The following is a 23,632-nucleotide window of genomic DNA, read 5'->3' on the forward strand; positions in this document are numbered from 1 at the left end:
ATCTGTCCCGAGAAGAGTGCTACCCTCTCTCTCTCTTCTGAAGTCGCCTATACCCATCTGTCCCGAGAAGAATGCTACCCTCTCTCTCTCTTCTGCTGTGCCTATACCCATCTGTCCTGAGAAGAATGCTATCCTATCTCTCTCTCCTGCTGTGCCTGGCTCAAGGGTATGTGCCTGCTGCTCTTGTCTTAATCCAGTCATGGCTGGTTTATTCCCTGACAGGGAAAAATGGGAATGACCTTTGTCCTACACCAGGGCTCCACAAACAAGTTTCAGTTGTCCAGAAGGAGCAAATCTACAGAGGCAAAAGAATTAAGGGCTGCCTACACTGGGTGTGCTGCTAATATGAATATACGGCTGTATTGGAGGCCATCTAGGGCTACACAGAGTGATCCTGTCTTAAAAAAAAAAAAAAAAAAAAAGCTGACTCGATGGCTCAGTGAGCAAAACCACACGCCCACAACCTGAGTTCCATTTCCAGAACCCAAGTAAAGTTCAGAAAATTAACCCCACAGACCTCCACATGTGACCCCCTTGACAATAACAACAGATTTTGTTTTTATATGCATCAGTGTTTTGCCTGCATGCACGTATGTATACCACATGCATAACTATTTCCCACAAAAGCCAGAAAGGGACACTGAATATCCCGGAATCGAATACAGATGGAATCGAACCCAGGACCCCTGGAAAAGTAATCAGTGCTCTTAACAACTGAGCCATCTTTCCAGCCCCTAATAATAAGTTTGAAAATTTAAAAAGAAAAATGTCATTGTTTCCTCCCCCCCATCCCAAATAAATAGAAAAAGCTGCTCAGAGGGCTGATGTATGCTGAGCAGACTTCCCTGATTAAGTGTCTGAGTGAATTTGCTCTCATGAACATAGAACAAACTGCTTTCTACAAGCCTGTATGTGGAGATGGCTAAATGGGAAATAAAGATTTGAGTGAAAAATCACTCATCCATAAAAATATTCACATGAACATTCTACCAGCCTAAGGCAAGTGAGCTACAAATGGGAGTGATAGAGTTACTCAAAAGGATGGATAGGGAAAAAAATGTTGGGTAGGGGGGCTGGAGAGATGGCTCAGCGGTTAAGCGCACTGACTGCTCTTGCAGAGGTCCTGAGTTCAATTCCTAGCAACCACATGGTGGCTCACAACCATCTGTAATGAGATCTGATGCCCTCTCCTGGTGTGTCTGAAGATAGCTACAATGTACTTACATATAATAAATAAATAAATAAATCTTTTAAAAAAATTAAATAAAAGGTTGGCTAGGATTGATGGAGCAGCCTTTGTGAGTCCCCCGAAGGGGTCTTCCCATCTAAGCCTCCCAAGTTCAGTGGTGAACTAAAGGACACCACAACATGTGGCCCCACACTCTTAAAAGTCCCATATCTGAGCCAGGTGTGGCGGCGCACACCTTTAGTCCCAGCACTTGGGAGGCAGAGGCAGGCAGATTTCTGAGTTCGAGGCCAGCCTGGTGTATAGAGTAAGTTCCAGGACAACCAGGGCTATACAGAGAAACCCTGTCTCAAAAAAACAAACAAACAAACAAACAAAAAGTCCCATATCTGAAACTGGAAACTATAATCAAGAATAGGTCAGGAGAGAAGCAAGGTCTCCTAACAGCTCATGAGAAAGACTCACAGGAAAGAGCCTCAGCCCTGGGTCTCTGTAAGGTATAAAAGCTTAATGGCAAGCATATATCCAGGCAGAACTGAAATGCATCACCACCAGACTGTGTAACCGGGTTAAGGTGTGGAAAGGGACTTGCTAGGCCCCCATTCCCTGAGGCAGAAGGTCAAAGAGCATCTCTGGTTGGAGGCCTGAGGCACTCAGACCTCTCACTAGTTCAGTTCCCCAGGACAGCATCCGGAACACCTCACCTCATAGTCTTTCCTTGGAAGGATCTCATCCTCCTCTTCCTGTGTCTCCCCAAGGATGGTCTACAAAAACAGATGCACAGAATGGAGATCTTTTAATGGGGAGAAGGAGGGTTGTATTATTAAAAATCGAAACTAGCTAGAGGCATCTTCAAAGAGGAACAAAATTTCAAAAACATGTTGGGATGGATACTTAGTCACCAGCTGAGCTCCACATTTCTATTGATCGACGAATTCTTAAAAATCATAATGCTCCCCTTCAGGACACCTGAAAGATGTCTGATGGCAGCTTAGCTGAGGAGCAAATTCGCGTTTCATTTGACAATAGACTGAATATGAAATCAGGGGGGGTAGATGTATCAACTCTTGAGGACACAACTCAAGTTTTCCCAGGTTGCTTTGCAGGGGGAGGAAGCTGTATCACCAGTGACCCAAAAAAAAGAGTGAAGGGTAGAGAATAAGAAAAGGCCGGGGCAACTACACCAACGGCCTGGGCATCGCGTCCTGCGCAAGGGCTCATTCTAAAACGCTTGCTTCGTTCAAAACTCCTTTCCGCTCAAAGAGACCACGGACGGCATCAACCCAGGCTGGCCGAGAGGGTCTGAGATCGGGACTCTGGCTCGGGCACGCGGAGGCAAAGCCCGATGCCTCCAGAGCCCAGGCAGCGCTCCCCGGGCCCCACCCGCTGCCACCTGCAGGCGCGGTCCGGCCCCACCCCCGGCAACGCCTCTCGTCCTGCTGTCATCCCTCCGCAGCCACCCCTTCCCCAGCCAGGCGGCCGCTCACCAGCTCCTCGGGGGTGCGGCTCTCCCGTTCACCGCAGCAGCAACACCACCGGCAGCAGCAGCACACGGACCCCCTGCACCCCGCCATCTTCCTCCTTTCCTGCCGCTCCCGACCACCTCGGCCAACCCCCCCCTCCCGCCCAGGATCCGCGCCTCACGTGACTGGCCCCGGGAGGGTCACGTGGCCCTCTCGAGCTCCCGGTCCGGAGACAGGGAGTGGCTGCAGACGGGTGGGGCGAGGGATCGCGTCACATGACGCAGTACTTGGCTGGCTTTCCCCAGAGACCTCCGGGCGCGGCCATGTTGGGGCGGGACTTCCGGCCGTCGTCTGGTATGGTAGATGTGGCTTCCGCCTGCCGCTCGTCCCGTTTCCCTTAGCAACCGACAGCTCCGCCCCGCCTTCTCCGCCTGCCCTAGGGAGGTGGCACCCCCCCCGCCGCCGCCAGCGATCTGACGCACGAGGTAACGTAAAAGGCTTGGGACGCTGCGGGTGGATTCGCGGAGTCCGGAACACCCCACCGCAGGCTAGACCTGTGGGCGGGCAGTTAGGTGCTGGCCCGCCCTCTGCACGTGAAGGCTCCTAGGGCCTGTGAACTCATGGGGGCTCTCACCCCAGCCCCACTACCTGCAGGAAGGTATCCCAAAGTTAAAGGAGTCCTGGACCAGGGGCAGTGATCCAGCCCCTGCAGCCGTCTGGGACCCGCATCCCCGCCACGGCCTGTGACCCATTGACCAGGTGACCCGATTCCCATGCCTCAGGCCATGGTAGCTGCCTGCCATAGTGTCTGTCTGTCTAGCTCTCTCGCTCGCTCTCTGGGATTTGGTTTGTTTTTCGCGACAGTTTCTCTATGTGGTCCTAGCTGTTCTGGAACTCTCTCTGTAGATCCATTGCCTCCTGCGAGCTGGGATTAAATATGTGCGTTGTCATGCCAGGTTGCCATAGTCTCTTAAACCCGTCTCCCTGACAGCATCTGGAAAGGAACTGTGGACCGACCATTGGTTTCAACGCCCAGGTGCCCATAGAGTCCTGCGTTTCATGCATCTACCACAACGCTTCTGGGAGTGGTGGTCTCAGTGTTTGTCACAGTCTTAATATGATCAGTAGGTGGCAGTGGGGCATTTTGAGATTGGTGTGGAGGTCTTGGCAGCTTTGGGCCCAGTGAGTACTGCCTGTTTTACTACTCTGCTGGGCACTGGCAATGCCACGCCTGAGACTGGTCTTTCTGGTCTCAGTCTCAGTCCCGGGACGGGGACTAGACAGTAGAAGGGTAAACAAATTTGTCAGTTTACAGGCTCAACCTTATGGGAGCTCAACTAATAATGGATAGCCGGTGGGCACTGTTTGATAAATGACTTGTGTTAGAAATGCTTAAACCCTGAGTTTGAGGCCAGCCTGATCTACAAAGTGAGTTCTAGGACAGCCACGGCTACACAGAGAAACCCTGTCTAGAAAAAACAAACAAACAAACAAAAACAAAAAAAGAAATGCTTAAACCGAGCCGGGTGTGGTGGCGCACGCCTTTAGACCCAGCACTCGGGAGGCAGAGGCAGGCAGATTTGAGTTCGAGGCCAGCCTGGTCTACAAAGTGAGTTCCAGGACAGCCAGGGCTATACAGAGAAACCCTGTCTCGAAAAAACAAAACAAACAAATAAACAAAGAAATGCTTAAACCTTGGAGCAGTTTGCGGTGCCCGAGTCAGCTCCTCTGTTTTTGTTCCAGCAGTGAAAATGAGGCATTTCCCCTGGGTGGAGGAGGAAGGTCTTTCTCACTCTCTATGAAAACCTGGCAGTTTTAGGTCAGTTTTAGTGGCACAGATAGATTGGGAGACACTGGCACTAAGTCTGGAGTCTGGGAGGGGAAGCAGCAATGGATTTCTTCCGATTCTTGAGGTTGAGACCCACAATGGTACACTGACTTAGGGTGGGAGTTTCTGGAAAGAAACAAACCTGATCTAGCCGTTTCTCAGTTGCTCCACATCACCACGCAGATAGCCACTACTGTGCAGTGGTAGTGTTTGCTTCTTTTCCAAACTAGACTGCAGTATGGCCCTGTGCCCTGTTGGAAGGGCATATGTGGTAGACTGTGGTCACTGATCCTTTTGACTTAATTGGCATGTTTAGGGAGCGCTGCTACCAAGGCAGGCGCAGATGGGACAACCTTTGTTCAGAGTTGGACATAAATCCCTACCCTTGGTGACTTCAGTCCACCTGCCTCTGCAGCCCAGCCCTTGGCAAGTTCTAGCTCACAACACAACAGTCTTTGAAACAGTGTGATCTCAGGAGATCAGGCTGCCTGGCCATGCTGCAGAAAGCCTATAACATGTTCCAGGGGAGGCCAGCCACAGTGAGCTGTTCTTTCTTTGGTGGGGGAAATCTAGTGATCCTGAATGGCTAATAGCCTAATCTCCTCTAACGCCTGCAGTCGCTGCCTGCCCACTCCTCCCCTCCCCCACTCATCTTCCTCCTCTGACTTGCGCCTGAGCCTTCTCCAGCTGGGAAACCTTACTCCCGCCCCTTTGCGTGGCCCCAGCTTCAGCTCGGGGCTCTTTGTCACAGCTCCGCCCAGTTGGGCACACCCTCCAGGAAAGGTTCCTTCCCTACTCACTCTGGGTCTAAGCAGATCGGGATGAACCTTCAAAAAGCCAAGGTTCTCCCAACTGGGCACTGTTATCCATCCCTGGGGATGTGGGCCCCAGAGGCGGGCTGCCTGAGGCTTTCTGTGCCACCCTCCATCAGGTAGCTGTCGCCAACGATTCGTGAGTCGCTCAGTGGGAGGTGGTCATACAAAGAGCCAGAGGAGGGGGGGGGGAACTAAGCTCTTGGAGCCTCTGGATAGGAGCTTCGTAACTCTCACCCGTGCTGGCTGACGAAGCAGTGACCGCCACCGGAGCAGCCCTGCTCAGGTGTTAGGTGTGCATGGGGTTTGACTACCAGACCTCTAATACCTCCAGCCCCCACCCTCTACAGCAGGAATCCAGCCATGGTGAACGAGGTCAGAGGAAGTGGCAGTTCCAACCCCCGATCTGAGGGCAGCAGCAGTGGCAGCGAGAGTTCCAAGGACAGCTCGAGATGTTCCACCCCCAGCCTGGACCCAGACCGGCACGAGAGACTCCGGGAGAAGATGAGGCGCAGAATGGACTCTGGTGACAAGTGGTTCTCCCTGGAGTTCTTCCCTCCACGGACTGCTGAGGGAGCTGTTAACCTCATCTCCAGGTGAGTAAGGACGTTTGTTAATCACAGGGGTCGGCGGGCGGGCGCAGGGGAACATGAGCTGCCCTTTAACCCGGCAGGAAAAGACGCTGGGTGGGGAGGGGAGGCAGGAAGAAACAGAGGCGAGACAGAGAGTTTAGTCTGTGACTTATAACTTCTTGTCTGTGAAAGTCCTCTGAAGCAGCCTTAGATATGTTTGGACGCACTCTCAGTGAGCCAAAAATGTTCATTTTCAGGCTGCATTCTTTGGCAGAGCTTGGGGCTGGCTCCTGAGGAGCTTAGGAAGTCAACAAACTGCAATTCAGGGAATGTGTTGAGCTAGCTGGACAGAGGGTGCTTTTCCAAATCAGGAAACACCACATGCTTTGTGATAGCACTTTCTGAAATCCAGTTCCGTTTCTTCAAGTCAGAGAGTGATTTGCTAGACCACAAGACCCCTGGGCTACATCCTGCAGCATCACAAAGATGAGAGAAAGGAAAGTCAGGCACACTGGTATCGTATCGCCTTAATCCCAACACTCAGAGGCAGGAGGATAACTGTGAGTTCAAAGCCAGCCTAGGCTACATGGAATCTAGGCCAGCCAGCCAGGGTTATGTAATGACACCCTGTCTTTAAAAGGGGGAGGAGTATAGCTGAATTGATGGATTAAATAGCTTGTCAGAAATCTTAAATTTGATTCCTAGCACTGTATAGACAGGGTGTGGGAACATGTCTGCAATCCCAGCATTTAGGAGGCAAAAGCAAGCAGATCTGAGGTCAAGGATAGCCCAGTGGAGAGCCAGGCATGGTGGCACATACCTTTATTCCCAGCACTTAGTAGGCAGAGGCAAGCAGATCTGTGAGTCTGAGCTCAGCCTGGCCTACATAGTGAGTTCTAGGACAGTCAGGGCTACATAGTGGGACCCTTGTCTTGAAAATAAACAGCAAACAAAGAACATCCTCAGCTACATAGGGAGTTTGAGGTCAGCGTGGGCTATGTGAGACCCTGTCTCAGAAACAACCCCAAACATTAATGCCTTCTAATCCGTATTTGTCACATGCTGCTTTCTGGGTCCTGAAATCAAGACCCTGATGTTTAAACACACCATTATAGCTTTAACAGTGCTGGTGCCCACAAAAGCTTTTGAATCTAGTTCAGGAACTCAGCCTTCCTCTGCAGAACTGTTAGCTGATGCAAAAAGGCCAGGGTGGCAACACAAGAGTCTGTTGATTTCTCTCTGCCCACCCACTGCTGAGATTCCTGAACCCTCAGCTGTCAAGACTCTAAAAAACTAGTGTGCTCCCCTCTGAGAAGCACAGAATGCTGTTCACACAAAATAGTGACATGGTTATACATCAGTGTGATAATCATCGCGGCACTCACTGCACAACCATCTGATCCAGAACCCCGATGGCTGTCCAGTAGGTACTGTTACCTGCCACACCTACCAGATGCATATACTAGGTCATGTGCCTGGGAAGTAGTGCTCTGTGGGCAACTTGCCTTCTCTGCTGCTCCAGCTCCTTTCCTAGGGAGGGAGGATGAGTGAGCTCCTGTTCTCCCCAGGAGCCCTACTTAAGGAGGAAATCCCCTACAGGTTTGACCGGATGGCAGCAGGGGGCCCCCTCTTCGTAGATGTTACCTGGCACCCGGCTGGAGACCCTGGCTCAGACAAGGAGACCTCCTCCATGATGATCGCCAGCACGGCCGTAAACTACTGCGGCTTGGAAACCATCCTGCACATGACCTGCTGCCAGCAGCGCCAGGAGGAGATCACAGGCCATCTGCACAGAGCCAAGCAGCTCGGCCTGAAGAACATAATGGCGCTGAGGGGAGGTGTGGCGCCAGCACCCCTCCTCTTTGGGTTCTTGCTTTCCTGAAGGCTTCTCCTGTCCCCAGACAAGTCCTTTACTTTCCCTGGGCTCTGCACTAGACACATCCAGGGTCAGCTTGCTGTAGGAGGATCAGTGATTGATGGATCGATCGCTGTGGGTAATGAGCCCATTGTGGGTGTCACACAGGTGGGATGGCCACGACTACAGCTTGACCTGTCTACATACAGTTCAGCTGGGATGTGGCTTGTGCCTGATGATCCTGTTACAATTACACAGGGCCATCAATCAGTTGTGGCACTGTCTGACCTAGTCATAGAGTGAGTGCTGTGTTGGAATTTCCATACACTGGGGCTTGCTATCTTCAGGGCACTCAAGGTGGGAGCCTGATTGGGGGGTGGGGGTGGGGGAATCTGTGACTTCTGCTCCCACCACAGAACTACTCATGATGAGTAGAAAATCCACCCAGAACCCAGGAGCTCTGAGAAAGCAGAGGGGTGGAAGAGGGTGTCTGACCACACCTTCTCTGGTCCCACCACCAATGGGGCACCTGCAGAGTAAGCCTTAGTAGACATTTGACAACTGACCACTGCCCTGCACCTCCAACTTGCCAGGTGTCAGGCTAGACTCACCTAATAGGAAGTCTCTGCCTTTGAGGGGCCCTCAGCCAAGTGTAGGCGTAGGTAGAGGGGACAAGAAGACTCTGGAGGTCAGGGGACACCCAGTGACCATGACCTCCAGCAACCCTGCAGACCCTGTAGGTGACCACTGGGAGACAGAGGAAGGAGGCTTCAGCTATGCCACGGACCTGGTGAAGCACATCCGGAACGAGTTTGGCGACTATTTTGACATCTGTGTGGCAGGTGAGTGAGGACAGAGAAGGGACAGGATGAGAGGGTAGCCAGCCAGTCTTCAGTTCAGGACATGTTGATTGGGTGGATACAGAGTGGGGGGACACAGAGGTGAACCGAATGGCACCAGTCTTGGCTTCCTCCTGCCACCTGCCGCCCCGCAGCCCCACACTCCTCCCACTCCAAAGCTCCCCCCCCCCCCCCGCCTTCTGTACTCCATCTTCTCGTGGGAGGCGGGGGAGGGGGAGGATGTGTTATGGAAGACTCCAGGGACAGGATTCATTGAGCCGTGAAAGGCGTCAGGAACTGTGGTCCTTCATTCCCTGTGTCCACAGGGTCCTGGGCTGTGTACATCTGCGGCATGAGAGGCCCTCATAGACGCGCTGCCCTGCTCCTGAGTCCTGCTTCTGTGTGTGTGTGGTGTCAGCTCCAGGAAGCCCCCACTCTAACTCTTCTCAGTGTTAGCTTTCAGTTTCTAGGAAATGAAACTCACACTGGCTTAGCTCTAATCCTTTCACCAAGGGATAAGGAGGTGGGTAAAAGAGAAGGATACAAGTTCAGGGCCGGCCTGGACTTGTCTTAGAAATCCAAGCTGGAGAGGGAAGATGTTGGTGTAAGCTTTTAATGCCAGCACTTGAGAGGCAGAAGCAGAAGGGTCTCTCTGAGTTCAAGGCCAGCCTGGTCTACATAGCTAATTCCAGGACAGCCAAGGCTACACAGAGAAACTCTGCCCAGAAAAAAGAAAGAACCCAGAGCTGTAGTTTGGTGCTAGAGAGCTTGAGTGTGCTAGAGGTACGAGTGTGTGCCGGGTCCCAAGTTCCATCAGAGCTTGCCTCACCTCATGTGTGCCAAGTCCTGGGTTCTGTCCCCAGCACTGACAAATGAATAAATGCCTAAGTTATGGAGTGACATATCAAGTAGTAACATTTTATTCAGCGCGTGCGTGCTTGGTACTCATGAGTTGAGGTCAGAGGCCAGCCTTCAGGAACAGTTCTCTACCATGTCAGTCCTGGGATTCAAACCCAGGTGGTCATGCTTAACAGCAAGCACCTTTACCTACTGAGCAACTCATGGACCCTCAAATGATATAATCTAAAAACAAAGTGGGCAGCTTCAGAAGATTGTCACGTGGGCATGGGCTTTCTCCAACCCCCCATGCACGCATGTTCCTCTCAGCTGGCTACATAACTGGCTAAGACTGGGAAACACTGCTAAGGAATAGAAGGAGCAGGCATTGCCATCAGCTCTGATGGTCACTGCTCCTGCTGGCCCAGATGCAGCAATCTGGGGACTGCGCCCACGGGCTCTACCTGTGGGTGTGAGGTGAGGGAACCTAGCAGTGCGAGCTCACAGTTATCAAGTGGTTCAGTGCTTTGCCTGTTGTAAAGTGAGTGGTAACACTGGCTGGTTATAGTACCAAGCTTGGGGGATGCGCAGTGGGTCAGTGGCTAAGGGTACTTGCCGCTCCTGCAGAGAGCCCTTCTAGCACCCATACCCTGTGGCTCACAAACATCTGTAACTCCAGCTTCAGGGATCCAATACCCTGGCCTGGCCTCCATGGGCCCTGCACACACACAGACACAGACACATAAAGCTAAAAGTAAACAAAACATTTTTAATTGGGCTGGAGAGATGGCTCAGTGGTTAAGAGCACAGCCCTCTTCTGGTGTGTCTGAAAAGAGCAATGGTGAATGCATAAAATAAAATTTTTTTTAAAATTTTTAAAAAAAGCGTTTTTAAACTACCAAGCTGGTCATGGCAAGAAAAGAACATAGGAACGTGATGGAAGCCTAGCTGTGGGCCTGGATGGATTTGCCTGGCAATGCTCAAACTGCTTAACTGTGTGGTTTCAGAAGCTTCCCACTGGAAAGAGCTTTGCTGCTCAAAGTTAAAGTTCTGGCGCCTCATCTCCACACAATAGTTTTCCCTATCTACCCTTGGTGACTGTGGTTGTCTAAGAACCCTGACCTTATCACAGGAAAGCAGCTTAGCTCTGCCCCTGGTGGAGCTCAGGCAGAGGGTTAGCTCTACCTCTCCCCCACCTCTCTCTGTCTCTCCCCCTCCCCCACTCTGAGACTGCCTCAAAGCTGAGCCTTCCTACCTTTCTGCCTGGGTAAGGCTCTTATCCTCCCCACCCCCACCGAGGCTGCCACAAAGCTGTGCCTTTCTGCCTGTGTAAGGCTTCTAATGGGTTTAGTCATTGAGAGACGGTGTTGTACGGTTCACAGGTCACCAATGGTCCGGCCTCTGGTGCCAGTCTCTGTAGATTTGGAAACCCCATTTTCTCCACGGTCAGCTTAAGATCATTCCACTCTCCCACCCCATCTCCTTGTGTAATTAGACTGCAAAGCAAACAGTACTCTTTGCCTCTTTGTGTGTGTATGTGTGTGTTTACAAAACAGTAAGCACTCAACCACTGAACTATCTCTCCAGCCTCTCTATTCATTTCTTGAAGCAAGATTTTACTTTCAATTCTTCACATAGTGTGATTTTTAAATCATTATACGTATGTTTGTCCTGCCTGCATATATGTCTGTGTCATGTGCATGCCTGGTACCCACAGAGCCCAGAAGGGGGTGGTCTGTAAAAGTAGTGAGTGCTTCTAACATCTGAGTCATCTCTAGCCCCAACGTGATTCCCAGCCTTTCAGTGTTCAGATGGATTTTAGTGTCATATGTACTTTTTTTTAAAAAACAAAAAACAATACTGTTAAGTCTGGGTGTGGTGCTGTTTTAAGCACAGCATTTGGGAGGCAGAGGCAGGTTAGCTTGGTCTCCAGAGTTCTAAGCCAGTCAAGGCTACATAACTATATAATGAAACCCTGTCTCTCTCTCTCTCTCTCTCTCTCTCTCACACACACACACACACACACACACACTGCTTGCCTAACATGCATATGATGTTGGGTTCAATTCCCAACCAAAACCAAAAAACCCACATGAACCAACCTTAGGTCCAATGCTCAGAGTCATATCTGGCTCCCTAGAAACACAGTATTCAATGTCTTGGGACCTGATTTGCCTAGCTGAGTGAGACAGGACAGTGTATAACATTTGGAACAGTCCACAGGGTCTGTGGACACCCACAATTCAGCTGTCCAAACTGCGGGGAAGAACGCATGCAGTGCCTGGGCCGACGACTGCTCAGGCCCCGGGCTCTCTGATGTCTTCACTCCTTGAGCAGGTAGGTTGAAACCAGCTTCCCTACTCTTGTCTCTTGGTAGGTTACCCCAGAGGCCACCCCGATGCAGAGAGCTTCGAGGATGACCTGAAGCATTTGAAGGAGAAGGTATCCGCAGGCGCCGACTTCATTATCACTCAGCTCTTCTTTGAGGCCAGCGCTTTCTTCAGCTTTGTGAAGGCCTGCACAGAGATAGGCATCTCTTGCCCTATCCTGCCTGGAATCTTCCCTATTCAGGTGAGGGGCTCGAGAGGACCAGATTCTCTCCTTCCAGTGCACTGTCCTGGGCCGGGGCTCAGGCCGCCGGGGCTCAAACCACTGGGCCATGCGGAAGGTCTTCCTCGATGATGCTCAGTGCCCATTGGGAATTATCTACATGCTGCATTTGGTTACCTCATCTGTCACCCCTGGACAGCAATGGTGTCTATAGAGGGCTTCTACTCTAAGCAGAAGTTTTGGTTAAGCTGAACCCAATGCACTGTAATCCCAGCATTCTGGAGCTAGAAGAGGAGCAGGAGTTTGAAGCAGCCGTGGCTCCATGAGGCTCTTTATCCCTGAGTCAAAGAGTAGTCCCACAACTGAGTCCCCAGACTCCACTTCTAGGCAATCTGATGTGACAACCTGTGCTGGTGTGTATATGCTTGGCTGAGGAAGTGGCACTATTTGGAGGTATAGCCTTGTTGGAGTAGGTGTGACCTGGTTGGAGTAGCTTTGTCACTGTGGGCATGGGCTTTAAAACCCTACTCCTGGCTGCCTGGAAGTTAGTATTCTACTAGCAGCCTTCAGATGAAGATGTAGAACACTCAGTTCCTCCTGCACGGTGCCTGCCTATTCCGCCTTAATAATAATGAACTGAACCTCTGAACCTGTAAGCCAGCCCCAATTAAATGTTGTCCTTTGTAAGTCTTGCCTTGGTCATGTGTCTGTTCACAGCAATGGAAACTCTAAGATACAAGTTGGTACCAGGGACTGGGGTATTGCTGTGATAGGCCTGACCATGCTTTTGTCTGGAAGATGTGGATTTGGGGACTTTGGATTTGGAAAGCAGTGGAAAGCTTTAAGTGGGGCTATCCTAGTAGCAATATAAAAGGCTGTTACTGAGTGATTTCAGTTGTGTGGACCTGGCCCAAGGGGTTTCAGTGGAGAATTTCGGTATGGGCCCTAGAAACTGTTTTTGTGGTATTTTGGTGAAAAATGTGGCTATGTTTTGCCCTTGTCTCAAGATTCTGCCTGAGGCCAAAGTGAAGAGACTCAGCTTAATGGCATTGACAAAAGAAGCCACAAAAATGCCCAACAGAGACTTTGCTCTTTGGTTAAGTCTGATAAAGAGCAAACAGAGAAAGGAAAAAAACAAAATATATAGTTTGAGCATTAAAGGGGCACCAGGAAGTGAAATGGAGCTGAATCCTATGTTCAAAGATATTAAATTGAATTAAGGGAGAAATAACCTTGGGGCAAGATCCCACCCAGGAAAGTTTAGGTCTAGATGTGGTAGTACAAGCCTTTAATACCAGGAGGCAAAGACAAGCAGATTTCTGAGTTCAAGGCCAGCCTAAAACAGAACAAGTTCTAGGTGAAGAAAAACTTAAATCCAGGCTTGGTGAACCACATTTCAATCCCAGTGCTGAAGAGACAGGTATGCAGATCTCTCTGAGTTCATAGTCAGTCTATGAAGCTTAAGCAATGAAGGAGTTAGAAAACCGGTGATAATGCAATAGAACAAGGAGACCATGTTCCAGTCCCAGCAAGCAGCAGAACTCAGCAGCTTTGGTACATGACTCTGGCTTTAGAGTCCAGAATAAAAGGGACTACTAAGACAGCTGATGCTGGTCAACTGGGGCTAAGAACTCAGTGGTGATTAAAAAGAAACCAGCATCACTGAGGTGAAAACTTCTGGGAAACGTTTTCTGAGAGCACAAAGAAGCTGTTTTCCAGAGATAGCCAAGGTTGTACCTTATGCTGCAGCTGGTCTTGGTAATGTGTAAGAATCACTCAGGTGGTACTGGTTTTGAAGGCATGAAGGAGTCATGAAGACCAACTGAGGCTTGGCACTGTGAGAGGGGCCATGGAAGGCCATTGGTGAAGGTGCAGCTTCAGCTGTAGTTGATAGCCCAAGACTGAAGGAGTCATACAAAGGAGCTGAGGCTTGGCTCCATGAAGAGAGCCTGAAAGGCTATTGGTGAAGCCTAGCTGCAACCAAAGATCCTAATGTATTGGAATTGCCAGTACCATGGGATAATTACCAAGAACTGCAGTAGCAGTGTAGTGGATCATCCTTAGCTTAGAGTGCTACAGAGGGCAGAGCTGGAGACGTGGTGGAGCCCAGAAGATCAAGTGTGGATCCCAGACACTGAAAGAAGCAGCTATAACATTGAAGTTGCATTGGAGATCGAAAGATGTTAAAGATGCCAGAGCCATGGGATACCTGCCAAGGAAAGCTGCTAACGGAGTGGAACCAGCCCAGGAGAAAGANGTTTGTTGCAGTCAACAAAGATGAAAAAGGAGTGGAGATGTGAGACCACTTTGACATCGGACATGGGGATGTTTGGAGTTTGTCCAGCTGGTTTGCTGTCTTGCCTTGAGGATTACAGTTAAGTGATTGGATGGATCTCAGAAGAGACTTTGAACTTCGGACTTTTAACATTGTTGAAACTTTGGACTAAATGTACTTTTTTATTATGTTATGTCTAGGTATGGCCCCCTTAGACTCATGTGTTTGAACAAGCCTATGGGGACCAGGGAGTGGAATGTGATGGTTTGTATATGCTTGGCCCAGGGAGTGGCACTATTTGGAGATGTGGCCTTGTTGGAGTAGGTGTGTCACTATGAGTGGGCTTTAAGACCCTACTCCTGCTGGGCGTGGTGGCGCACATCTTTAATCCTAGCACTTGGGAGGCGGAGGCAGGCGTATTCCTGAGTTCGAGGCCAGCCTGGTCTACAGAGTGAATTCCAGGACAGCCAGGGCTTCACAGAGAAACCCTGTCTCGAAAAAACAAACAAAAAAAAGAGTTGCCTTGGTCATGGTGACAGCAGTAAAACCCTAACTAAGACAGAACCTGAGGTGGGACCTATGAGGTGGGACCTTTAGTTTGGCAGACGACTGGCTGATGAGGCTTAGGAGAAACTGAGTTAGATGACTGCTGTGTTGAGCGGGCCTTGCATGGGCTGATGGCAGGAATGCAGCAGGCCACTCCCAGGCTCTACAAATGAGAAAGTAGGGCGGGCCAAGCACTCACTGCCTTGCAATACCACCTGCCTTTCCCACGCCCATCCCCATGAAACTGACTAGTCAAGAGACCGGGAAGGAGATAAAGTGGAACATAGGACAGAGATGACCCCATGCCCCTTGTGTCTTGGACAGGGCTACACCTCCCTTCGGCAGCTTGTAAAACTGTCTAAGCTGGAGGTGCCACAGAAGATCAAGGATGTAATTGAGCCAATCAAAGACAACGATGCTGCCATCCGCAACTATGGTATCGAGCTGGCTGTGAGCCTGTGCCGGGAGCTGCTGGACAGTGGCTTGGTGCCAGGCCTCCACTTCTATACCCTCAACCGCGAGGTGGCCACCATGGAGGTGCTAAAGCAACTGGGCATGTGGACTGAGGACCCCAGGTGAGCAGTGGAAGCTGGAGGCATACCCATGGGAGTCAGAGCCACACAGGTGCAGCACCAACCATATACCAAGGATGCCCTCAGGTGCCTTCAGGGTCACCCAGTTCCAGCCTCCACCTCAGAGAGAGCTTCCACAAGCAGTAATGTTCAGAGTGAGCCAGGTCACAGTGGCCAGGCATGGTGAGCTCCTCTAGCTCAGTCTACCTAAGCCCTTGTCTTTTCCCTCTTCCTTCCCACCAGGCGGCCCCTGCCCTGGGCTCTCAGTGCGCATCCCAAGCGCCGGGAGGAAGATGTCCGTCCCATCTTCTGGGCCTCCAGACCAAAGAGCTACATCTACCGCACACAGGGCTGGGATGAGTTTCCTAATGGCCGCTGGTGAGAAGAAGTCACCCCTTGTTAGGAATTGCTGATGCCTGGGTGGAATTAGGGACAGGATTTACAACAAAGTACCTTGTCCCCTATACTCCTGCCAGGGGTAATTCTTCCTCGCCAGCCTTTGGGGAGCTAAAAGACTACTACCTCTTCTACCTGAAAAGCAAGTCCCCCAGGGAGGAGCTGCTGAAGATGTGGGGTGAGGAGCTCACCAGTGAAGAGAGCGTCTTTGAAGTCTTTGAACACTACCTCTCAGGAGAGCCGAATCGCCATGGCTACAAAGTGAGTGTTGTGAGGAGGAAACGGCCCAGCCCTGTCTCAGCCTTGGGCTGGACATGGGGCTGAGCTGTGTCCCCTACTGGAGATGTGCGTCTCAGTTGAGGGAGGGGGTAAGAGATCCCACTTAGGAGCCCGTATAGACAGAGACAGACCGGGTCTCTATCAAGACTGTACAAAGGGGAAACAGCCCAGTCCCAGACTCGGTGCTGCCCTGGCTCAGCGCACCCTGCCCTGCAGGTAACCTGCCTGCCCTGGAACGATGAGCCCCTGGCAGCGGAAACCAGCCTGATGAAGGAAGAGCTGCTCCGCGTGAACAGGCTGGGCATCCTCACCATCAACTCTCAGCCCAACATCAATGCAAAGCCGTCCTCAGACCCTGTTGTGGGCTGGGGGCCCAGTGGGGGCTATGTCTTCCAGAAGGTATGCTAGGATGCAGTCCTCTCGATATTCCCAGGGACTGACACAGATCCCTGACCTTTCCCCTGAATGACTATAGAGCAGAGCAACTAACAGGCTCTGTGAGCCCCAGTTTGTCCTATAAAATGGGGTGAGGGGGTATTTTACATTCTGGAGGAAGAACAAGAAAACAGTCAGCTCCCAGGGGCTCAGACCGCTAACGAGACCACTGAGAGGAGACCGCTAATGAGACTGACTTTAGTCCCAGCCCCACTGGAGCTAAATCATCCTGGAGCGAGGCCTGTAGCCTTGGACTCGGAGGACCTGGATGTACACCTCTGCTGTTCCCCTTGGTATAGCTCCAAACCTGGCTTCCTCCTCTGGGTAAATACACCCACCCCGCAGTATTCTGAACATGAATGAAGGCAGAGGCCTCTGCAGCCGAAGGCCTTGCCCAGCCCTGTGGGTGTTGTTCTCATCCAATAGCTGGGGAGGCTGGCCTGTGCCAGGCCCCTCCCTCATCCTTCTGCTCCTAACAGGCTTGTCTTTAGTGGCTGGCTAGGAGAGGTGGCTTGTACCACCACTCGGACCACTCCTTGCCAGGTTCTCTGCCTTCTCAGACTGCTCCAGACATGTGCGTATTCTCCCTCAGGCCTACCTGGAGTTCTTCACCTCCCGTGAAACTGTGGAGGCGCTTCTGCAGGTGCTGAAGACATATGAGCTCCGGGTCAACTACCACATCGTGGATGTGAAGGTAAGCCAGCTCCTCCCAGCTTAGACAGCAGCAAGGCTTGAAAACACCTACATTTATTCTGACAGTCCTCAAATGCCTAGCCTAAGCCAGACATATTGTCCAAGACAGACAGACCAGATGGAGGCAGGCCCCCAGACTGTGAGATAGATGAATATATCCCGTGACAAATTCGTGTAAGTAGGAAAGGCAGATTCAGTGTAGGATACTACAGGCTCCAGAGGAGAGATGTCTCACTGGAGATCCTGTGTGAGCTGAATCTGTGTGTGTGTGTGTGTGTGTGTGTGTGTGTGTGTGTGTGTGTGTGTGTGTGTGTGTGTGAGAGAGAGAGTGTGTGTGTGTGCCTGTGCGCGTGCGCGCATGTTCTCTCACCTGGAGGCCAGAGGATGATGTCTGGTGTCCTGCTGTGTCACTATCTGCTTTATTCCCTTGGGACAGTATCTCTCACTGAACCCAGAGCTGTGATCACCAGTACTAGGGTGATGGGCACATGCTGAGCCATGCACAGCTTTTTTACATGGGTGCTGGGATCCAAACATGCACAGCAAGCCCCTTACCCACTGTACCACGTCCCAGGCCCTGGTCTGAATCTTTGTAAGGATAAAGACTAAGCAAAGGGCATTCTGGAGAGAAGGCAGGAGGGGAGGCTCTACGCTGCACTGCCTGTGGAGAAACTGCAGACGGCAGGGCGTGGTGGTGGTCCTGCTGTCCTGTCTGAGGCCTAGAGACTACGGAAAGCAAGGGAGCCCTCCTCCCTGACCTCCATTTCTTTTGTTCCTTCTTTTTGTTTTTGTTTTGTTTTGTTTTGTTTTTTTGAGACAGGGTTTTTCTGTATAGCCCTGGTTGTCCAGGAACTCACTCTGCAGACAACCAAGCTGGCCTTGAACTCAGAGATCCGCCTGCCTCTGGACTAATGATGTGCATCACCACCACCCAGTGCCTCCATTTCTTTTAACAAAGATCACTGCAGGCAACTAGGAGAGTGGCAAGGACCATGGGACCATGTGGGGATCCTTGTGGCCCAGGTAGAAAACCGGGCTGCTACTGTGTAGATCTAGATAAGAAGCCACAGAAAAGCCTAGTAATCCCAGCTTTTGGTCAGCCAGTTGCTGGAGGATCTGAGTTCAAGGCCAGCCTGGATTATAAGCAAATCCTTGTGTGTGTGTGTGTGTGTGTGTGTGTGTGTGTGTGTGTGTGTGTGTGTGTTTAAGTGCAAGGCAGAATAGAAGTTCAGTCAGGATGCCTCTAGGGCTCTGATTTAAGCAGAGGGTGATGGTTTTTGGCAGACTAGGAGGGCATATAAGCAGTGGGAGGTTGTTGTCGCCCTGCCTCAGCCCTGCCTCTGTTCTCAGGGAGAGAACATCACTAATGCCCCTGAGCTGCAGCCCAACGCCGTGACGTGGGGTATCTTCCCGGGTCGAGAGATCATCCAGCCTACTGTGGTGGATCCCATCAGCTTCATGTTCTGGAAGGTAACTGACTGGGAGGGAATGGAGGACCCTGGCTACCGTGAGAGCCCTGGCCGGACAATAGTCCCAAACACGTGGCTGAAAACCATACCCCAAGTATGAAAACATAGTTGGCCCAGGAGGCCATATGTTAGCCCGTGGTGTTTATTTCTGGGCTAGCTGGAGTGGCTCTGTCTTGCTGTTCCCTGGGTGGCCTGCAGGGAGACAGCAAGGGCCCAGACCTGAAGGTACCAGCCCTGCTGACCCTGCTCATGTGTCTCTGTCCACACTTAGGATGAGGCCTTTGCCCTGTGGATCGAGCAGTGGGGCAAGTTATACGAAGAGGAGTCGCCGTCCCGCATGATCATCCAGTACATCCATGACAACTATTTCCTGGTCAACCTGGTGGACAATGAGTTCCTGCTGGAGAGCTGCCTGTGGCAGGTGGTAGAGGACACGTTTGAGCTGCTCAACAGGCACACCACGAAGAAAGAGACACAGGCCCCATGAGCCTGCATCCCAGTATCTTCCTTGCCTGGAACCCCTCTCCCTCATCTTTCTACAGAGGATAATGGCAGCTAGACTGGCAGGAGCACCCCTGCTCTGGCTGGACCAGAGATGCCCATCAAGGAGGCTGATGCTCTCTGCTCAAGCCCAGAGCCCATGTTCTTGCTGTGGCAAGCGCCTCCATCCTCAGGGGGAGGAGACCAGAGATTGCTCAGCACTGCACCAAGACAGCCTCCAGGAGGTGAACTTTGACCTGGGGTCTATGTGAGATAGACAGTAGGCACTGTGAAATACTGAAGGAGGTAGGAAGAGATGTGCAAACGAGGGTACAAAACCTCCTCCCTACTCAGCGGGCTACACACCAGGGCCCCAGGAGAGGCCTGGCTGGCAACACAAGCCTTTCTTGCCATCTTAGGCCAAAGAGTGCAGTTCTGTCTCTTCCACGGGGCTTCAGAAGGTTGGTTGTGGCTGTTCTGTGGCTGAGAAGAAAGTGCCCCTTAAGGGTTAAAAGCGTTCTGTCCTCAATGGAGGCTTGCTCTTGGCCTTGATTTCTGTCCTCTTAATGAGATTCACCTGGGCAGGGCCCAGCTCCGCCTGTGGCTGTGTGCAGCCTGCTCCCTGGCTTCTAAGCAGACTCTCCTGCCAGCTGCTGTCTTCTCTGTTGGGCCTAGACTAGGACCTGTCCCTGGCATTCCTCCCCAGTCAGCCCTCAGGCCTGGCTGCCTGGGGCAGTGACTGGCAGACACAGATGACTGCTCCCAGCCTGCTGGTCTTGTTTGAGTCAGGGAACGGGAGAAAGCTGTCTATAGAGCAACTTAGGTAGAGCAGGGGGTTCCCTCCCCTCGTCTCCCAGGCCTAGGTGACCGCAGTGGAGAGTAGCCTTGGAGAGACTGAGCAGAAGCAGCCAGGAGGAGGGGGTCCTTTTATTGTCCCAGAGCTCCAGGCGCTGGCTCCTCCATCTGCGGGCCTGTCCCCTCCCTCGGGAGGCTGGGCTTGGTTCTGCTTAGTTCTTGGGATTATTTCATAGCTGCTGCTGGGCCCTACTCACTCCACGCCTGCTACATCTGAGCCACTGTTAACTGTCTCCAGGGGCACAGCCTGCTGCTGGTTCTCGTGGGCTCTTGGCTAACAAACGCTGGTGCCACTTTTCAAAGGCCTTAAGGCAAGACAGGGCAGGAAGTACTGCTTGTCTCAGGCTCCCTCTAGGGCCTGTACTGGGCCTGTCAGACTGACACCTAAGCCATGTTCTGTGTGTCTCAACCAGAGGCCCTTTCCTCTGCCCTGGCAGCCAGCCCACTCTGTCTCTGCCCAAATATCTAGGCTCAGAATAGACTGGACTTGTGACCTGGGAAGCTATGCCCAGTGACCTGGGTCTGTTCTGGACCCAGGCCCTGCAAGGACCACACGGGGAGCCACTGCAACAAACAGACTGGTTCTCAGACTGAGTGAAACTGACACTTGGCTGGGCTTAAGGCCACTAGTCAAGGACTAATGTCTAGGCTGTGTGCTCTGTAACCAATGGCCAACTCAACTGAATGAGGATAGCCCAGGGTGGTGAGCAGGGACACCCCTCCCCTCTCCCTGGCTCAGCCTGTAGGTAGCACTGGTCTTGGAAGGCTGGCTGGGTGAAGCGAGGTAAAGTCACCTGGGAAAGGACCCAGCGCTCTTCTCTCTAGTGTAGCTGTTGAGCCACCCGGAGCTGAAGGCCCTTTTTCTACCATGTCTTCCACGCCTGTTCCAGGAGCTATTGTCTGAACTACAGAGAGTTGATAGAAAAGACCCTCTGCCATCCTGTCAGCCCTGGCCCTTCTGCTGCCACCCCAGGGTGAAGGAGATGTGACAAGGGGCCATCACCTAAGAAATGTTACCAGGTGAGCACACCTCAGCCCATCCCTGAGGCTTTGGACATGAGATGCAGTTAGAATCTCCAGTTAGCCAAGGGAAAGATAGGATGAGCGGGGAGTCGCTCCCAGAGCCTCTGCCTGGAACAGAGGAGCTAAGCCTCCCTACCAGAGCCCTAGACAGCTGCTCCACCCAGTGAACATCTACCCAGCATTGCCATGCCCTTGCCAGGCTCCAGGCCTGCCGGGAAACCCAACTATGCCAACACTGTAGGTGCCTGTTCCTGCAGGCCAAGAATGTCTAACCTCTTCAAGGGCAAAGAGCAAGAGGCCCAGGCTCAGCCATCCTGCCAGAGTTGAGAAGCCCTGGCCTGAGCAAACTGACCACCCCTCCCATGCACAGCTGACCCTGTCCTTTGAGGTGCCTGGCTTTGGCCCTCCAGGGCCCTGGTCTCAGAGCTGCGGGACTCACCTAGTCCTGTAGGGGGCCAGTGAAGGGCCATGCAGGCAGTGGCAGCCAGAACTCGAGGGCTGGGCAGAGGGGTCTCTCTGTGTCACCTGGAAAGGAAACTTGGATCAGGAGAGGATGATGTCTTGATTTAGAAGAACAGAAGACACCCCCCACCCCCCCAAGTCTCCAGGCTGTGGGCTGGCCCAAGGCACTAACGGGAAAAGAAGGGAATTCTTCAAATAGCTGGGACATTCAAGAAGAGATGGACAGGGGCATTGTTTCAAAGAGCTTGGCCTAAGGGCTGAGACCCAAGGACTCAGCTCCTTACTCAAAGCCTGGGTTGTGGTCCTCTGTATGCCTCGTCCATGTGGCCATGCCAGGCTGGGCAGCACACCCTCTACAGCAGGTGGCCAGCAGCTGTGAGTCTGAAGGGAGAGCAGGGGACAAGGAACAACTGCAGTGGGCTTGACCCCGCTGACCAAGAGGGGGTCCTGCCTGCCTCTTGCCAGAGCAGGCTCCCACCTGTGTGCATAATGGGGCTCTTCACCTGACACTCAGAAGTTCCAAGATCCCCAGACGAGCCAAGCCACCAGTACATGGCACAGCTCCCTCTGAGCATCCTCCCCGCTGGCTGAAGACATGTAAGCAGAGGCTGGCTCGGTACTAGCTGCCCTGTGGTGGAGCTCAGGCCAGCCCTGAAGTTGATACTATGCTCCTGGATTAAGCCTTAGATGTTGCCGAAGCCTTGCCTCTCACATGTGGCCTGATTCCAAGGTCTGTGCTCCCAGCTTATGCACCATACATAGGGGACTCGCAGCACCACAGGATGGCTCGCCACCTGCACATGTTGCCAGGGGAAGGCTACCTGGGCATGCAGGACCCTGGGTCCCATTCTCAGTGTCTGTGTGTTTCTAGAAACCTCAGTTTATCAGCATATCAGCCCTGCCTTCACTAACCAGAGAAAGTGGTAGTGTACTGGTGAAATTTCACAATGTTGAGGCAAGAAGACCAGAGGCTGCCTCGCGAGCTTGAAGCCACCTAGGCTGTACAAGCTGGGTCTGCAAAGCCTGTAACATCAGCAAGTCCAGCAGTATGAGGCCCATGGTGCACCATCACCCTGAGCCCATAGAGGACTCTGAAACCCAGCCAGGCTAGTCTCGCAATTCCGTTTCAAAGGCAAAGCCACTTTGATGGTTTATGTTCTTTCCAAAGTTAATTCTGTTCTTCTGGCAATCTGAAGCAAGACTCTTGGGGATGCCAGATTGTCCTTGGGAACGCTGTCTAGCCTGTCAGGAACTTGGGCTGAGTCCCCTAGTTACATCTGCAGACCTCTAGGCAGTGCTGTTTCTTGCACCTGGCATTTGTGATCCCTCCTGATAGGCCTTCAGCCCCTCACTGTTGTCAGAGCTAAGAACTTCTGGTCTGAAGGTGACCTTTTGGTGCAAAAAAGAAAAAAAACACAAATTTCTACTTTATTTTCTGAAATGAGTACGTTTCATTTTTCCAATAAAAAATTTTAAAAGTTGCTGTCTCATATAGCTGTTTTTAAAGGCTTAGCATGATTTATTTGTGTGTGTGTGTGTGTGTGTATGTGTATACACACACCCCTGTGGAAGCCAGAACAGGCCATTGAGTCAACAGATCCCCCAGAACTTAAGCTTCACAGGGTTGTAAGCCACCAATGTGGATGTGGGTGCTGGGAACCAAACTCAGGTCCCTCTAGAAAGAGCAACTAGTTACCATGGAACCATCTCTCCAGCTCCCAGACTGCTATAGCTGAATTTAAGATCTGAAGGTGTAGCTTAGTGAACACTTGTCCAGCATATCTCTATCTCTCTCTCTCTCTCTCTCTCAAAAAAAAAAAAAAAAATTAAAAGTTACGTGGTGTTTGTGGTATGCGTGTGGGGAGGGGCAGGCATGCCCTGGTGAGCATGGCAGCCAGAGGACAACCCTGTGGAGTTTATTTATTATCTCCTTCCACCTTCACCTCACTTCTGATGATCAAATCAAGTCATTGGGTTGGCATGGCAAGCGCCTTTCCCCGCCCAGACACCCTGCTGACCCACAAACACTTTTTTTCCCTTTGAGATAGTTTACTTATTCAGCCCTAGCTAGCTTCAGACTCCTGGAGGTCTCTCTCTGCCTGCCTCTGCCTTCCTAATGTTGGGATTAAGGGCATGCAATGCCGTGCCCAGCCACAAACACTTTTAAACAGTGTCCATCTGTGTCCTAATAGAGACCCTTTGAAG

The 23,632-nt window shown here is 51.8% G+C and overlaps 2 protein-coding genes across 5 annotated transcripts in view; one reads left to right on the forward strand and one right to left on the reverse strand.

Moving 5' to 3' along the window:
- Positions 1-2,836, reverse strand: part of Clcn6 (chloride voltage-gated channel 6) — a 36,177-nt gene extending 33,341 nt beyond the window's left edge. Inside the window, exons 1-2 of one of the 2 annotated variants that reach the window (XR_002380597.2) lie at positions 2,674-2,780; positions 1,891-1,950 (exon numbers count right to left, since the gene is read on the reverse strand). Coding sequence is in view for 1 of the 2 variants with exons in the window: in XM_021199522.2 (XP_021055181.1) it covers positions 1,891-1,950; positions 2,674-2,760 (147 nt within the window). In the remaining variant the exon portion in view is untranslated. Of the gene's footprint in view, positions 1-1,890; positions 1,951-2,673 lie in introns of both variants that reach the window. The other variant, XM_021199522.2, reaches the window with a different exon arrangement.
- A 231-nt stretch (positions 2,837-3,067) lies between these two features.
- Positions 3,068-22,916, forward strand: Mthfr (methylenetetrahydrofolate reductase). 3 transcript variants are annotated; one of them, XM_029540106.1, is made up of 12 exons: positions 3,068-3,134; positions 5,640-5,885; positions 7,461-7,699; positions 8,448-8,558; positions 11,770-11,963; positions 15,088-15,338; positions 15,579-15,713; positions 15,812-15,992; positions 16,227-16,409; positions 17,038-17,139; positions 18,489-18,608; positions 18,879-22,916. In XM_029540106.1, exons 2-12 carry the CDS (start codon positions 5,653-5,655, stop codon positions 19,092-19,094), a joined length of 1,965 nt encoding a protein of 654 aa, XP_029395966.1. In that variant the 5' UTR covers positions 3,068-3,134; positions 5,640-5,652; the 3' UTR covers positions 19,095-22,916. The 3 variants fall into 3 exon arrangements, with proteins under 3 accessions (XP_029395966.1, XP_029395965.1, XP_021056133.1); XM_029540105.1 differs by lacking the exon at positions 3,068-3,134 and adding an exon at positions 3,197-3,408; XM_021200474.2 differs by lacking the exon at positions 3,068-3,134 and adding an exon at positions 4,306-5,408.
- Positions 22,917-23,632: the final 716 nt, after the last annotated feature.

Source organism: Mus pahari, chromosome 6 (assembly GCF_900095145.1).
Source record: "Mus pahari chromosome 6, PAHARI_EIJ_v1.1, whole genome shotgun sequence".
Lineage (NCBI taxonomy): Eukaryota > Metazoa > Chordata > Mammalia > Rodentia > Muridae > Mus > Mus pahari.